General features: G+C 42.6%; 1 protein-coding gene across 2 annotated transcripts in view; it reads left to right on the top strand.

Annotated features, from left to right (window-relative positions):
• The window catches only part of LOC126987617 (uncharacterized), a 62,575-nt gene that overhangs the window by 25,614 nt on the left and 20,242 nt on the right, over window positions 1-16,719 (top strand). For both annotated transcript variants that reach the window (XM_050844741.1, XM_050844740.1), the window contains exon 2: window positions 12,238-12,352. In XM_050844741.1, the coding sequence (XP_050700698.1) occupies window positions 12,238-12,352 (115 nt within the window). The remainder of the gene's footprint in view (window positions 1-12,237; window positions 12,353-16,719) is intronic.

The following is a 16,719-nucleotide window of genomic DNA, read 5'->3' as shown; positions in this document are numbered from 1 at the left end:
TTGTTTGTTTGTTTGTTTTCGTCTGCTAGTCTGTCTATATTCTGGTCTGTGTCTCCTGTCTATAATTTCGTCTGTCTGTCTTTGAATCTGACTGTGTGGTTATATCTGTCTGTGTTTGTTGGTCTCTGTCTTCGTCTCTCTCTCTCTCTCTCTCTCTCTCTCTCTCTCTCTCTCTCTCTCTCTCTCTCTCTCTCTCTCTCTCTCTCTCTCTCTCTCTCTCTCTCTCTCTCTCTCTCTCTCTCTCTCTCTCTAACGTAATTACCTCCTAACGCACACCTGTTATCTCCGTCACCACTGTTGTTGCTTCCCATCCAGGCCTTGTTATCAGAGCCAGGACACCTCCACCACTGCCCCCCCTCTCCTCTCTCCTCTTCCTCTCTCTCTCTCTCTCTCTCTCTCTCTCTCTCTCTCTCTCTCTCTCTCTCTCTCTCTCTCTCTCTCTGTGTGTTTATCTATCTATCTATCTATCTATTTTTTTTTATCCATCATAGTAGTAGTAGTAGTAGTAGTAGTAGTAGTAGTAGTAGTAGTTGTGGTAGTAGTCGTAATATCACTTTATCAACATTATTATCATTATTATTATTATTATTATTATTATTATTATTATTATTATTAGTCTTTCTTTCCCCCTCAAAGTTAATAACGTGTGTTTATTACTGCCCTTCATTTTTATGCGCATTTTCTTAAACCTAATCTCGTGTACACAACTACGATTATCTATTACACTTTAGCTACGAAGAATTACCGTCTATTTTTTTTCCCTCTCCATCTTTTCGTATAACCTCCCGCATCATCCTCTTCTCGCAACACAATATCGTATTATGCGGCCCCATTGCATTATACCAGGATTAAACATTACTGCTTACTCTTTTCAATGTTTTCTTTTTATGTGATATTGAATTCGCTTTATGTTCAGCAGAGGGTTCGTACTTTTCCGCAACGTTATAGGAGTTATGAAGAGCTTTTTACGATGTACCAGAAGCGTGCCGAGGGAAGGAAGGAAGGAAGGAAGGGAGAACTGGTGGAAGGTAGGAAGAAACGAGGAAAAGAAACATGAATAAGTAAACGAAGGAAGGAAGGAATATATTAAGGAAGACATGAAAGAGAGGAAAAGGAAGAAGGAAGGAAGGAGGGAAGGAAGGAAGATAGGGAGGAAGAAAGGACAGAAAGAAGACATATTGGTAAAGAGGAAGGAAGGAAGGAAAGAAAGGAAGGGAGGAAGAGGAAAATGGAAGGAAGGGAGAAATGAAAAAAGGAGAGAAGGGAGGATGAGATATAGAAGTAAAAAGTGAAGAAAGGAAGGAAGGAAGGAAAGAAAGTAAAGAAAGAAGGAAGGGAAGAGGCAAAGAAGTAGAAAGGGAAGGAAGGGAACAGAGTGAGTAAGGAAGGAAAGATAGAAAGAAAGGAAGGAAGGAGGGATGGAAGAAAGGCAGGAGGGAAGATACGCAAGGAGAAAGAAAGGAAGGAAATGTAAAAAGGAAAGTTGGAGGTAAAAAAAATAAAAAAAAAGAATGGAAGGAATGAAGAAAGAGATTAATATAGAACAGAGAAAGGAAGTATAGAAACACCCATATTAATTCCTACCTCGTAACGGCATTCCACACTGCACATTTCGACGTAAAGCATCGATATAATTAAATGTCACGGCTTACGACTTTCCGGAGGGCGAACACCTCTCTAATTAGACTCTGAGTGAGGGAAAGAGGGAGGGGGAGAGCCTTGCCATGGGGAGGATCAAAGAAGTAAGGGGATCGTGGGGGAGGGAATGGAATCAGTGGGGAGGAAAGATACCGTGGGAGGAGATTAGTGTGGGGGAGGAGGCAGAATGGGTGGTAGGGTGTGAAAGGGGAGCTTAGCATTCTTACCAGATAAGAGTGTTTCGTGATGATAGCGTAAAAGGAGAGTGAGGAAAAGGAGAGAGAGAAGAAAAAGAAAAAGGAAATAAAGAAGGAAGTGAGAAAAGAAGAAGAATGTTGTTAAGGGAGAGAGAAAGAATAAAAAAATGCGGATAATGGGCGAGAGAGAGAATAAAAAAACAAGGAAGAACAGAGAGGGAAGAATTTAACAAGGAGAGATAAGAAAAGATAAAAGGGGAGGGAAAATATATTAAGAAAAGGAGGGACTGAAGGGGGAGGAAGAAAAGAGAAGGGAAAATAAGAAAATGAAGAAAAAGATAAAAGGTAGGAAGGGAAGAGAAATAAAGAAAGGATGAACTGAGATAAATTAAAAGGGAAGGAAGGAAGGAAGGAAGGAAAGAGGGAAGGAAGGAAAGACGGGAAGGATGGAAGGCTTAGAGGCTGCAGTGGAGGATAACAAGAGGATAAAGGAAGGAAGGGAGGCACAAGGTAGGGAAAAAGAAATGGCTGAGAGGAATACATAGGAATACATAGGAAGAACAGACACCAGAAGACCTATCGGAAGGAAGAAAGGGAAGAGACGAAGAAAATAATGGAAGGAAGAAAAAGATGAAAAGTACGAAGGGGAGAGGAATAAGGAAGGGTTGAAGTTAGATGACTTGAGGAAGGAGGGAAGGAAGGAAAGAAGGAAGGAAGAAAGGAAGGAAGGAAGGAGGGTATGAAGGCTGCAGTGGAAGATAAAAAATGAAATGAGAAGATAAGGAATGAAGCAACGAAGGAAGGAAGGAAGAAAAGCTGCAAGGAAAGATAATACGAGATGAACTCAGAAAGAATGAATGAAGGAAGGAAGGAAGGAAATAAGGACGCCAGGAAGGAAGGCACAGAGGCTGCAGCGGGAGATAACAAGAGATGATATGGATAGCATCATTCCTTACCCCTAAGTGCTTTACCTTTAAACTTTCTCCCAAACCCATTTATCGCCGGTGCTTACGACAGTTTTGGCCGGCGACCGAAACCTTCACTTATCCTGCGTCTCCCTGGCTCCTCCCTGGCGCGGCGGATCATGTGCACGCCGCAAGGTAACGAAAAAGGGGGAAAAAACGGGAAACACACGATATGGAAAGAAAAATCTGTACGCTATAAAGTACAAGGAAATTAGAAAAAATAATGTAAACACACGATATGGAAAGGAAAATCTGTACGCTATAAAGTACACGGAAATTAGAAAAATAATGTAAACACACGATATGGAAAGGAAAATCTGTACGTTATAAAGTAAAAGGAAATGAAAACAAACAAAAAAAAACACGATACGGGAAAAAAAAAATCTTCCCGCCGCAACGTATGAGGGAAAAAAGGAAGGAAAAATGCAAACACACAATATGAAAAGGAAAAAAAAAAGGAATTAGGGAAAGGAATAAAAAGTGAACAGGTGACTGAAAAGGAAGTTATTCACACGGGAAAGGTAATGAAACTCGCGTGTGCCTTAAAAGAAAAAAAAAGCACAGACGTGATTATGAAAGCAAAGGAAAAACGTATAAAAACACAATGAATTATAAAAACACCGAAAAAAATACTTTACACACAGTAACAAGAAGAAAATTAAAGAGACAAACAAAGGACAGAGAAACGAGAAATAGATTTGGGGAAGCGGTGGCTGAGTGGTTAGCGTGAGGGCCCCGCATTCACCGCTACCACCTGGGATCTTTCAGTCACCGCCGAGTGACCTAAGACTACCCACATGCTGTCCTGAAGACCACCTATCAACCTGGACTCTAGAAGAACCGTCCAAGTGAATCAAGAATGAGTTCCGGGGGGCAGCATGAGCCAAGAATAGATGGCGCCACCATAAAAACTGTCTGCGCCATGACGGGCTGGGGCCGACCACCAGGCCCCAGGTATGAGGCAAACACGTGACAGTAAAAAGAAATAAAAAGTTTACATGCGATAAAAAGAAAAGTAAAAGAAAAACCCGACAAAAAAGAGGTAGAAATTTGCACACAACAAATATAAGAGAATAAAAGAGACTAAACACACAACAGCAATAGGACAACATTCAAACGCGTTATAAAAGGAAAAATGAGAGACAAAGAAAACGCACGAAAAAATAGGAAAAAAATCGAGTTGACGCAAAATGGAAAGAAGAGAATTAAAGACAAACACACCACAAAGAAGGACGACGTTCAAACACGGTGAAAGAAGAAAAGAAACACACACACACACACACACACACACACACACCAGAGGGGAAAAAAAACGTCCAAACAAGATAAATAGCAGTAGATAAAAGACCAAGAAACAAACATCATGAAAAAGAAAAAAACGTTTGAAAAAGGACAAAAAGAAGATAAGTAAAATCCAAATAAGAAAAAATGTTGAAATAAGATAAAGAAAAAAAGACGAAGATGCAACAGAAAGAACAAGCAAAAAGTTCACACACGATTAGAAGAAGAAGAAGAAGAAGAAGAAAAGAAGATTAAAAGAAGAAGAAGAAGAAAAGAAGATTAGAAGAATTGGAAAAGAAGAGAAGAAGAAGAAAAGAAGATTAGAAGAAGAAGAAGAAGAAAAGAAGATAAGAAGAAGAAGAAAAGAAGATTAGAAGAAGAAGAAGAAAAGAAGATTAGAAGAAGAAGAAGAAAAGAAGGTTAGAAAAAAAAAAAAAGAGAGAATCAAAGGAACACCACGGAGAGAAAGTTAAGACACAAAAAAACACAAACAACACACAAAAAAACACCAAAATTGACCTCTCTTTTTGGCCACTCCTCTTTACTCTATTCGGGAGCAGTAGGTAGCGGGCTTTTTTTTTATTATTGTTTTCTCTTTTTTTTTCACGCCCTTGAACTGTCTCCTTTTCTGAAAAAAAAAGCCTGAAAAAAGCATGAAAATAAAAAGTCAAGGAAACACAGCACAGAAAAAGCCCAAAACAATAACATCACGGAATAACAAACAGCAAAACAGACACACAGGATAACCGATGACCTCCCACGTGACAGACAGCGCACGTCATTAACAGCGGCTACCATATCGACGGGTTAACGATAGCGGCGTCACTGGGTCATCATTAGCAATCTAGTTACGTTAATGCTCCCTCAAGGTAACCAGCATCAGCCTTAATGAAGCGCGTACCTGCCCTCCCGACACGACAGGTATACCTTGCTGATGATTATGTTCTCCAGTTTAGCTTCTGGCGTGATGGAGGTTTTAATATATTTTTTCCTTCATAGTAAGAATTATCAGCCCTCCGGTTCGGGGAATCTTTAATATATCCAGCTTAACTTGAAGTAATAAATGTCAGCCTTCACTGGTTTCTTTCATATCACCCCCCTGGCATCCCAAAATGTATTACCTTCAAGTGATATATGTAAAAAAAAAAATCATTATGCCTTCGAGGGGAAAATTTAGGCCTAGGCGCTTGTCCCATTTTATCGGGGTGACAAAAAAATCCAAATCCTGTCAACATCTAGGAATCAGTTTGGGGTTTCTTCATGGTGTCGAAATATTAAATCCTTCATAAGTCTCCGTGGTGCAGAGGTCAGCACTCCTAGCCACAAAACCGCGGCTCAGGACTCGAATGCCGGTCCAGGCAGTCTCCGTATAGCCCACAAACCTCTTCATCATCTCATTCGGCCTGGTTGATAAATTGGTATACATGGGGTAACGTGGGGAAAGTAAACTGTGGTAACTGGGTCAGTCGGGTTCTAATGAGTGTCTCTTCAGGTTCATGTTACAGAAGAAGGGTCAAACTACCACCAGGGTCATGCAACTACACTTGGAAATGCCCACAACTCATACGAAAGCCTTGTCAAATAAGTGTTCTTGGGCGGCGAATTGTCTTAGATACGACCCCAAATGTCACACGTGCGCTGAGGCCCGGGGTGATGGGGCTGTTCATGGGCCAACGGAGACGTGCATCGATGGTAGGCACAGCTTCAAGGGCTATTACACTGGGCAAATTTTCCGTGGATCTTCAGTCAAACCACGATTTCCGCTAGCGTGGTTCTCATTTGTTTCTTGTTATTGCTGCTGATGAAGATGTTGAGTAATACCGTCGTCCTTCGGTGAAATCTACCGTAGCTTTGGAAGATCGTGGACACGTCAGAAAACCACGGAAAGATGAGAACCAGGCCAGCGGAAATCGTGGTTTGACTGAAGATCCACGGAAAATTTGCCCAGTGTAATAGTCCCTTTAGTGTCTGCCTCCATCTCTCACCTTAACCAGACTAGTCAAAGCCTTCCTCTTTCCCTTCTAAGTTTCAATGGGGTAATACAGGTCACGGTTATCTCATTCTCACCTTTACAACTGAACTAGTCACAGTCTTCCCCTTTCCCTTCTAGGTTTCAATGGGGTCATGCACGTCAAGGTTATCTCATTTATTTTTTTCATGTCCAAGCTAAGAATAAACACGGCATTGAACCGCTATTCCTTTGCACCGAATCGCCGCCAGCCGTCAACACGCATCGGTGTTCACGGGGCTTTACACACGATTGACGGTTCTGATAGTGGAGGTTAGCGAAACGGAGCTCGCTTATGGACGCAGCCAGTAGCGTGTGTGTGTGTGTGTGTGTGTGTGTGTGTGCGCGTGTAGTAAACCGGTGGAGCGGGAACGATTACACGGCTCAATGAACTCCTGACATGTTGCGTGAAGGCGTGTAGTGTTAACGCAAGTGTGGGGGTCTTTCCTGCCCATAAGTAATAGGGAGACGGGGCGATAGGGGCGAGCTAACGTGCACCGGGGGAGGACAGGTATCGGGAGGCAGGTAGGGCGTGTCGTACAAGGTGAGGGAAAGGCGGGGAGGAGGGAAAAATGGGAAAAGGCAGCGGGAGATTGACGGAAGGGATTGGACTTTCGAGTGGGGATACTGTACGAAGATAAAGAGAAGGAAAGGAGGTGATGAAAGGGATACGAGGGAGCTGGAGGCAGAAGGCTGGATAAGGGAAAGCATGGAGGGGGGGTAGACTAAAGAAACAGCAGGGAGGTGAAGGGAGGAAAAGGGTGTGGGTGAGAGAGGGGAGAGGGGAGGGCTGGAAGTAGACAGCTTGATTTGGGAAAGTATGGAAGGGAAGTGAGGAGACAGAAGGGAGGTGAAGGGAAGGAGGGGACAGGAGACAGGGAATTTGGAGAGGGATGGCGACATGCAGAATTGTAGAGGGGAGATCATGAAGGGGATGAAAGTGAAAAGAAGGCAACGAGATGGAGGGAAGGGAAGGAGATAGCTGAAGGAGGGAATAAGGGAAGGCTGTAGGCAGAGGGTTAAATAGGGAAATACATGAAGGGAAGAGAAGGGAGGAAACTGCAGGAGAGTGAAAGGAGGGAAAGGGTGTGGGTGATGGAGGGGAAAAGAGAAGATTAGATACGGGAAAATAAGAAGGGGAAGGGAAGCAGAACTCTAAAACCACGTAAAATATTGTAATGACATCCAGTGATATTAGAATTCCACTCTCATTAGTCCATTCAACGCTAAACCTCGAGTCCATATTTTTCCGACGAAGCTGATTCTCGGTATTTTGTCTGTATAATAGTCACGGCAACCCTTCTGAGAAATGTATGCATCGAAGTGCTTGAAATGAATACTGAGACTCGTAAAATTATGAATGGAAGCTTGAATTTATGTCCTCTCCTCTCCTCTCTCTCTCTCTCTCTCAGCCTCCTTGCCATAAAAATGTATTGAGACGCTGGGTTGACAAAAATCGACGTCCTGGCAAAATTTATTCAGACGGAGACGAAATTCTGCATGGAGGTCACCACACACACACACACACACACACACACACACACACACACATACACACACCCACACACACACACACACCCACACGCACCCACAGGCAAGGCAAGGCCGACTCGAATTACTTAAAAATCTACCTGTCAGAATTGTAGAGGGGGTATTTGATTCCATCCTAATTCCATAAAAAAATTCGCCCACTCTCTCTCTCTCTCTCTCTCTCTCTCTCTCTCTCTCTCTCTCTCTCTCTCTGTATAAGCCTGTTTTTTCCCTGTTTTTTTTTCTGAGTTGTTTACGCTTTTTGTGAGTCTCTGTCTCTCTCATTCTCTTAAAAACCCAAGAACGTTAAATATGCAATAAAAAAAGCAAATAATAAAAATAAAAAGTAGGAAACAATAAAGATAAAGAAATACTGTAATTGTTTTGATAAGAGGCCAATCCTTCAACCTTGTACCACATTCGCTGGTCAGGCACATTACAGCTTTATTTACTTGAGTCTAACCTGAGCCCATGAGCGGAAGCTATTTTAGGAAGATGATGATAGAGAACAGGAGAAGGAAGAGGAAGAGGAGGAGGAAGAAGAGGAGGAGGAGGAAGAGTTGAGGAAGGAAGAGGAAGATGATGAGAAAGAGGATGAGCAGGAAGAGAGGAAGGAGGAGGAGGATAAAAAGAAGGAAGAGGAAGAAGAGGAGGAGGAATTGGAGAAGGAGTAGGAAGAGGAAGAAGAGAAGGAGGAAGAGTTGAGGGAGGAAGAGGAAGATGATGATGACGAGGAAAAGCAAGAGGAGGAAGAGGGGAAGGAGGAGGTGGATAAAGAGAAGGAAGAGGAAGAAGAGAAGGAGGAAGAGTTGAGGAAGGAGTAGGAAGAGGAAGAAGAGAAGGAGGAAGAGTTGAGGGAGGAAGAGGAAGATGATGATGACGAGGAAAAGCAAGAGGAGGAAGAGGGGAAGGAGGAGGTGGATAAAGAGAAGGAGGAAGAGTTGAGGAAGGAAGAGGAAGATGATGAGGAGGAAGAGGGAAAGGAGGAGTAGGATAAAGGGAAGAAGGAAGAGGATGAAGAAGAAAACGAGAAGAAGGATAAAGAGAAGGAAAAGGAAGAGGAAGAGGAAGAGGGGGAAGAGAAGAGAGTTTAGGAGTCAGGAGCTCAGAGGAGGCAAACAAAGGCTTCATGAGTCCCACAAAGTCTCGCTGGAGTGTTTGGCTTTGTTTGGGAAATTCGAACCCGCATTGTGACCTAGTATATTCATTAAAAGGCTCAGGAGCTCAAATATCCTGCTTTGGGTAACATATATACGTCTCTCTCTCTCTCTCTCTCTCTCTCTCTTTTATCACACAAAACCATGTGGGATTCAATTATGCTTTCATTGCTCCCATTTTTCCTCTCTCTCTCTCTCTCTCTCTCTCTCTCTCTCTCTCTCTCTCTCTCTCTCTCTCTCTCTCTCTCTCTCTCTCTCTCTCTCTCTCTCACACACACACACACACACACACACACACACACACACACCGAGGCTTGTTAAGGGTAGACCATTATAATCTCCGCCCGCTGCTCGTCTAAGGCTGTAACGTAGCGGCCGTGGCGGCGGGGAGGCGAAACAGAACCCGGGTATGATTAGGTCTGTTAATAAGGCATAGTTTCGCCCTCTTCTGTTGACGTTGATTATGATAATGATGAGTACAACAACAACAACAACAACAACAACAATACGAACACTAACTAAACTAACGCTGCCTCTCCCCGTCATCAATCATTATCCGACAATTATGACATGCGGGTTGTTTGTTTACTGAATATGATGAAAGACGATTTATTCCACCGCGTGAATCGGAGCTGCAATTGACCTGATTTGGGTTTGTTTGATGTCTGTGTTTGTGTGTGTGTGTGTGTGTGTGTGTGTGTGTGTGTGTGTGTGTGTGTGTGTATTTGCTTTTCTTCGTAAGCTTGTCTTTTTCTGGTCTTTTTCCTGTCTGTCTTTTTTCCTATTTGTCTTTTCTACTCAGTCTGTTTTTCCTGTTTTTCTCTTAGTCTGTATTCCTGTCTGTGTCCGTTCACCTGTTTGCTTGTCTGTTAGTCTGTCTGTGTTTCCCTGTCCGTGTCTGTCTGTCTGTCTGTTTCTTTGTCTATCTGTCTCTGCATTTACCTTTCTGCCTGTATTTCCCTGTCTCCCTGTCTGTCTGTCTGTCTGTCTGTCTGTCTGTTTCTTTGTCTATCTGTCTCTGCATTAACCTTTCTGCCTGTATTTCCCTGTCTCCCTGTCTGTCTCCCTGTCTGTCTGTCTGTCTGTTTCTTTGTCCATCTGTCTCTGCATTAACCTTTGTCTGTATATCCCTGAAACGGAACACAGGTGGTAAAATAAAATACAAAAATACAAAAATTATAGACGAGTGAACATTTGGACATAACATTTGGGCATTACTTCACGCATTGAGTTGTCCTGATAATTTTCCCTTTTTCCTTGTCCGTTAGTGTAATCTATGTAATCTATGTCTTACGTTCACAAAATTATAAACGAATAGATTAATAATGTACACTTAACCCGGTAGCAGCGACGGGCCAAATTGGTGGCTTTACCGTGCACCAGCTATGGGCCAAATTTTTACCATGATATAAACCCCCAAAATAGATGAAGCGGAAACTGATCACAAATGCGTTGGTACTATATATTATGAAATGGTTTGCTTGAGTGATGATTTTTTCTCATTAATTCGCTTAGAGGGGCCTTCAAGATACAGGATCCCCGCAGCTACCGGGTTAAAGAATGGAAATGAAGGTATATGGAATGATGAACAGTTAACAGACTAAAAAAATAAACTGAAATATATAAGGAAGGAAAGATGAGCAGTACAGATAAAGGTTACATTGAAAAATAAAGTGAAAAAGTGAAAAAAAAAGACTTGACTGTAAGATCGCAGGAAAGAACGATGGAAAATCATAAAGAAATTTAAGAAAAGAGAGGCGAGTAGGGGCCTTTTTTTTGTATTCTTTTTGTTCCTTTGATGTAAAAAAAAAGAAAAAAAGATTGATATAAAGTGAATTGCAACAAACGAAAGAAATAAAAATAAAAATCAATTGAAAAGAAACGAAATAGCCCCCCCAAAAAATATCAAATTGAAATAGGAAACGAAAGAAACAGAGAAATAAATGAAAAATAAAGGAAAAAAACAAAGAAATCCATGAAAAATAAACGAAAAAATCGGAGAAAAAGTCGGGCAATTATCGAGGGCCCGGAGCAACAAGCCGATAACTGTAAACGGTATTCGCTACCTTTCATACCGAGCCTTTGAGCCCATCTCCGTTACTCTCTCTCTCTCTCTCTCTCTCTCTCTCTCTCTCTCTCTCTCTCTCTCTCTCTCTCTCTCTCTCTCTCTCTCTCTCTCTCTCTCTCTCTCTCTCTCTCTCATCATAATGGACTCATACGCTATGGCATGATGTGGGTCCGAAGAACACCTACTTGGCATGGCTTTCGTAGGAGTTGTGGGCATTTCCAGGAGTAGTTTTATGACCCTGGTGGTAGTATGACCCTTTCTCTGTACCATGAAACTGAAGAAACACTCATTAGAACCCGACTGACCCCCTCTTTGACCTTTAGAAATAGCTGATGTGAGAAGCGAAAGTGTCTTAAAATACCAACATTATTAACTCTCATCAACGGATACGCCCCGACCACGAGATGAGGAAAGTTTCTGATTGTTTAAACACGAGTTCCAGCAACGAAATGACTGTCTGGATGCTGCTAAACGTGCCTATGGAAGGTTTGCAGCAGCCGATCAGGGGGTATTCTGTGTCAGATTGAAGAATGGAGGAAGAGGAGAGACGGACCGAAGGAAGAGGAGAAGTAGAAAGAGGAGGAAGAGGAGGGGGAGGATTGAAAAAGGGGTTACATGTACCGATCAGGAGCTCTTCCGTGTCAGACTGAATGATGGAGGAAGAGATGTGGATTGCAGGAAGACGAGGGAAGAGAGAGGAACAGAGAGGAAGGGGGAGTGGAAGGGAAGGTGAGATGGGAATAGAACTACCAATCAGGGGCTATTCCGTGTTAAAGTGAAAGATGGAGGAGAAGATGTGGATAGCAGAAAGAAGTGGAAGAGAGAAGATCAGAGAGTAGGGGGAGTGGGGGGGAGGTGAGAAGGGAATACAGCTTTCAATCAGGGGGTATTCCGTGTCAAACTGAATGAAAGAGGAGGAGGAGAGGAGGAGAGAGGGGGGGAGGGGTAGGAGAGCACAAAGGAGTCAGGGTCAGAGAGGGAGGGAGGTAAAGGGTTTCAGAATCCATTTAAATTTCACTGGAGTGGTTTGCTTTGGCTCGGGGTTTACTGAATGCTTTGTGACCTGTGAATTAGGTTAAAAGAGCCCGTTGTGAGCTATTTTCAACCAGCACGACCCATTAACCAGGTAGCTGCGGGGATCAGGTTTCTTAAAGGCCCCTCTAAGCGAATTAATAAGAAAAAATCATCGCTCTCGCAAACCACTTCATAATATATATCAACGCATTTGTGATCAGTTTCTGCATCATCTATTTTTGGGGGTTTATATCATGGCAAAAATGTGGCCCGTCGCTGGTACACGGTAAAGCCACAAATTTGGCCCGTCGCTGCTACTGGGTTAAAGAGAGTAGACATATGATTTCTGTTTCCTTAATTAAATCTCTCTCTCCTACAGGCCTTCTCGGACCTCCTGCTCGGCGTCTTCTGCATGCCGTTCACGCTCGTTGGTTCGCTGCTTCGGGACTTCATCTTCGGAGCGGTCATGTGTCGCCTCATCCCCTACTTCCAAGGTGAGGGTCGTTACGTTTTCTTTCCTATGTCAAGTTTTCTGCTTCAAGAAGAGACCGTTTTCTTCTGTTCATTGTGAGAGATTCCCCGTTTTCTTTAATTTTCTACTGATGAGGTATTACGTTGTGGTTTCTTTGATTTTAGGTTCTCAAACGTATCGACACTTCAGTACGTTTGTTCGAAGAGCCTCTCTCTAACGAAAGCCTTGTTAAACGTGTGTGCTTGGCCGACGAAATGTTTAATACTATGGCCCAGAATGAGACAACCTTACCTAACCTAACCTAACCCTAACTAACCTAACTTTAAACCGGGCCGGGTGCTGAAACGGTTGAAGTCAGAAATAATTTATGCGTCCAAGTCAGGCAGTCTACGTTTTCTTTCACGCTTTTTAGGTTAAGTTGCGTTTTCTGTAATTCAAGGTGAGTGAATGTATTTTTGCCCCATTTTCTTTCGTGTACAAAGTGTGCGAGTGAGTGAGTGATATTTTCGTCCAGTTCATTCAGGCGAGTCCAAGTTTTATTCCGGTTAGAGTCACCAAGTAAATCTACTATCATTTTCACCCACCGTAGCCTCCAACAAGCAGCATTCACCATCACGACAATGCCCATCACCATCAACAACAACCAAACCGTCCAGTTGTATCTTGAAGCGACATCCTTTCCGCAAGACATTCATATCCGTCCTCGTGCAAAACTTTGGTTGTCTCATTTCCACACACCGGCGAATATATGTATTTTCTTTTTCTTGCAGACTGATGCAATTTATTTTTACTTCTCATTCCAAACATTTCTGCATTAACGTATATTTCTTTTAACTTTCTATTTATAACATTTACTTTGTCGTACAGAACGTAATTTCTATTTTTGCATCTCTCTCTCTCTCTCTCTCTCTCTCTCTCTCTCTCTCTCTCTCTCTCTCTCTCTCTCTCTCTCTCTCTCTCTCTCTCTCTCTCTCTCTCTCTCTTCAGTCATAATTGCAGAGTTCTCTTTCAAACACATCGTCGCCCTTTCATCTCTCTCTCTCTCTCTCTCTCTCTCTCTCTCTCTCTCTCTCTCTCTCTCTCTCTCTCTCTCTCTCTCTCTCTCTGTCACACGCCAAATTTATCGGTTCCATAAGAGTTAACGAAGAATTTTAACTTCTTACACAATATCCGTGAAAGTTTGCAAAGTGGACGAAATTGTAGAAAAATGGAAAAATCAAGTATCGCTGATCGGATTTTATTTTTAGGTGACTAAGGAGAAAGTATTGGAAGCGGGAAGGATAAGAGATAGATAGATAGATAAAGAGATAGATAGAGAGATAGATTGACAGATTGACCCTTCACATTCTAACATTCTCAAAATAAAAAATAAATAAAGTGTTCAGGATAGCAAATACAATCACTCAAATTAAGTTCTTCCTGCATTTTCTGTTACCGGTATACGTCGAATATAACGTGAGGTAATGTATCTTTATGTGTTTTTTGTCAATGTGCTTTTTTGTGATACATTTTAGTGGCCTTTTACTTTTTTTTTTTTGTAATATTGTTTACTGGTTTTTTTTTTGTTTGGCTTGTTTAATGTGGAATAACTTTATTTTTTGGTGTTTTTGATTGGTAGCTCTTATTTGTAATCTTATTTTGTGTGTGTGTGTGTGTGTGTGTGTGTGTGTGTGTGTGTGTGTGTGTGTGTGTGTGTGTGTGTGAGAATTTCATGTATAAATATATTGAATTTAGGGGAAATATTTTCTTGCTAATGGTTTTATTGTTTCACATCGCTGTCATATCCATTGTTGCATAATAATAATGAAGTGATTCTCTCTCTCTCTCTCTCTCTCTCTCTCTCTCTCTCTCTCTCTCTCTCTCTCTCTCTCTCTCTCTCTCTCTCTCTCTCTCTCTCTCTCTCTCTCTCTCTCTCTCTCTCTAATTGCTGCATGCCTGATCGGTCCGTTCCTGTTACTCTGTGTTTCTTTCTGGTTCAATGACGTCCACACACACACACACACACACACACACACACACACACACACACACACACACAATCGACGCACCTTCATTCCTCTGCCATGTCTGCGAAACTAGGTCCCTCTGTTGTGACTCCGGACAATGGTTCTTCAAAGTGCTGCATGCTTCGCCTCAATGGAAGCTTTACCAGCCTATTTTAACTCCCCCTGTGCTTACGATCCTCCTCCAGGGTCAGTTTACCTTCTCGCCTGATGATATGACAGCAGTGGTATGGGGATATGCTACTTCTTCTATGTATTGGTTATGATCTCACTAATACTGGGAAAACAAGTTCGCTCGGGGAAGGGGAAGTTACTCTGCGCTGTGAAGAACGTTTGCCCCGAGTTCCGGCAGAGGTAGATATCTTGTTTCCCAGGACGGCAGAGTGAATTACGAAGTTGCATTCATAGTCAGTGAGTTAGAGTGTGTGTGTGTGTGTGTGTGTGTGAACGTCAGCGAGCCAGAAAGAAACACAGGGAGCCGAGTTGGTACAAGGCGAATAACTGGTGCAGAGCGAGTTCACATCGGGCGAGTACTCCGGCACCTTAATTGTCTGTCTGGGTCGCCGCTCTGTCACTCAACACAAAGGGATATCTATGCACCAGACGACGCGAGGCACACAGCTCTGAGTTCTGTTGAGATGCATGCAATGGCCGTGAGTGTCGCAGTGAGGTGTGTTAAAGTAGAGCTCTAGAGGGCCAATGTTCTCAAACATTTCTTACACACACACACACACACACACACACACACACACACACACACACACACACGACAAGGCTTTCGCTGAGGTTGTGGGTTATTTCCTGTGTGGTTTTAATGAGCCTCGTGATATTTTGGTAAGGCTTCTACACCATGAACGTGAGAAAAAAAAAGAAACTGACCTCTCTTCTGGCTTCTCGTTTTTATTTCTTTTGTGGAAGCAGAGTATAGATGATTTTTTGTTGCCGTTTTTGTTTTTTGTCCTTAGCTGCCTCCCTTGCTGTAAAAAAACTCATGAGAACGTGACTAATCTCCATTGTGGACTTTGGATACGTTTGTTGTGAGAGGCGAGAGGGTCTGAGAATACGTTTTTTTTTTTATAACAAAGGAGACAGCTCAAGGGCACACAAAAAAGGGAACAATAATAAAAAAAGCTCGCTACTCGCCGCTCCCAAAAAGAATCCAAAGAGGTGGCCGAAAGAGAGGTGCAGTTTCATTGAGGCAACTCTGACCCCATTTTCCTTAATTTTAGAGTAGCCCCCCCTCAAACCTCACCCCTGGCAATTTTAACCCCATTTTCTTTCAGTACCTCTTCCATTAAACCATTGTTCTCCTCTCTACTAACATCCCCTAACTTAAAACAAGACCCTAACTCTTATTTATTCATCTCAAGAATAAGTAAATGTATATGTTTAATTTTAAGGCAACCCCCCCTTAAGGCCGCAGCAGTACAAGCGTGTAGCGCCTGTTCCCGGTTGTCTGTCTGCTCGAACGTCCCTCCTGCGATGGCCGATGTGTTTGTAGTGTACGGAACAGCGGACAAGGAAACTAAACCAATCTTAGAGCTGATTCTTGGCCTTGTTTAAATGTCTGGGTGCAAGCTCTTACTGTTGGCTATGAAGAAGGAAGATTAGCGTTTAGCATTGATGTGCAGTATATATACACAGTGCAATTCACCATGGTCTGATCACGCACTTGTTTAGCTATCTCCAGCAAGTGCCATCCCCGAATGAGCTTGAGAACTCTGATAAAGTCTTTGAATACGGCGGGAACCTCACATCGCATCCACATACCCAGGACGAGGATCTCAATGCTGGGTGGACAGGGAGCACGAATCAGAGGACACTGCCCATCCGTTTCAGGTGCGCGTCGCCTGTCCGTCAAAGGTTGCAGGATTTGCGACTATTAAAAAGAGATGTAACCCTGTAACGCCTGAGATACACATCACCATTTAGAGGTTTGGAAGTTATTAAAATGCTGATTAAACACGCCAACGTTACCCACGAAAAAGAGTGAATTGGTGGCTCAGTTACTTTTAAAACCTTCAATCAATTTATGTAATGCTCCTAATCGTCCTAATGGAATATCAAGCCGCACCGCCACGCGCCGCCTGACTGCATTTGAATACGAACTGGATGTACCGTCGACTTTGAAACGTTTTACTGAATACCTTCGTCCCTGAAGCCATGCAAACATTTTCCTGAAAACCAACAGCTCTGAAAGGTAAGCAATTCCCTTTCAAGTTTGTAGAATGTAAACATTTGAAAAGCTTGAAGGTAAGATAAGAAAAAATCGTTTCATAAATGGGATTATAATATTTTTAGAGGAACATGATTTGAATACCGAAGCTCCGTCTAAAATGTTTCTTCTGCGGCTTGGAAAAAAGTGGCATAGAAGTTGAAAAAGTTG

This window comes from Eriocheir sinensis, chromosome 65 (assembly GCF_024679095.1).
Source record: "Eriocheir sinensis breed Jianghai 21 chromosome 65, ASM2467909v1, whole genome shotgun sequence".
NCBI lineage: Eukaryota > Metazoa > Arthropoda > Malacostraca > Decapoda > Varunidae > Eriocheir > Eriocheir sinensis.
This window is presented reverse-complemented; position numbering and strand designations above follow the sequence as displayed.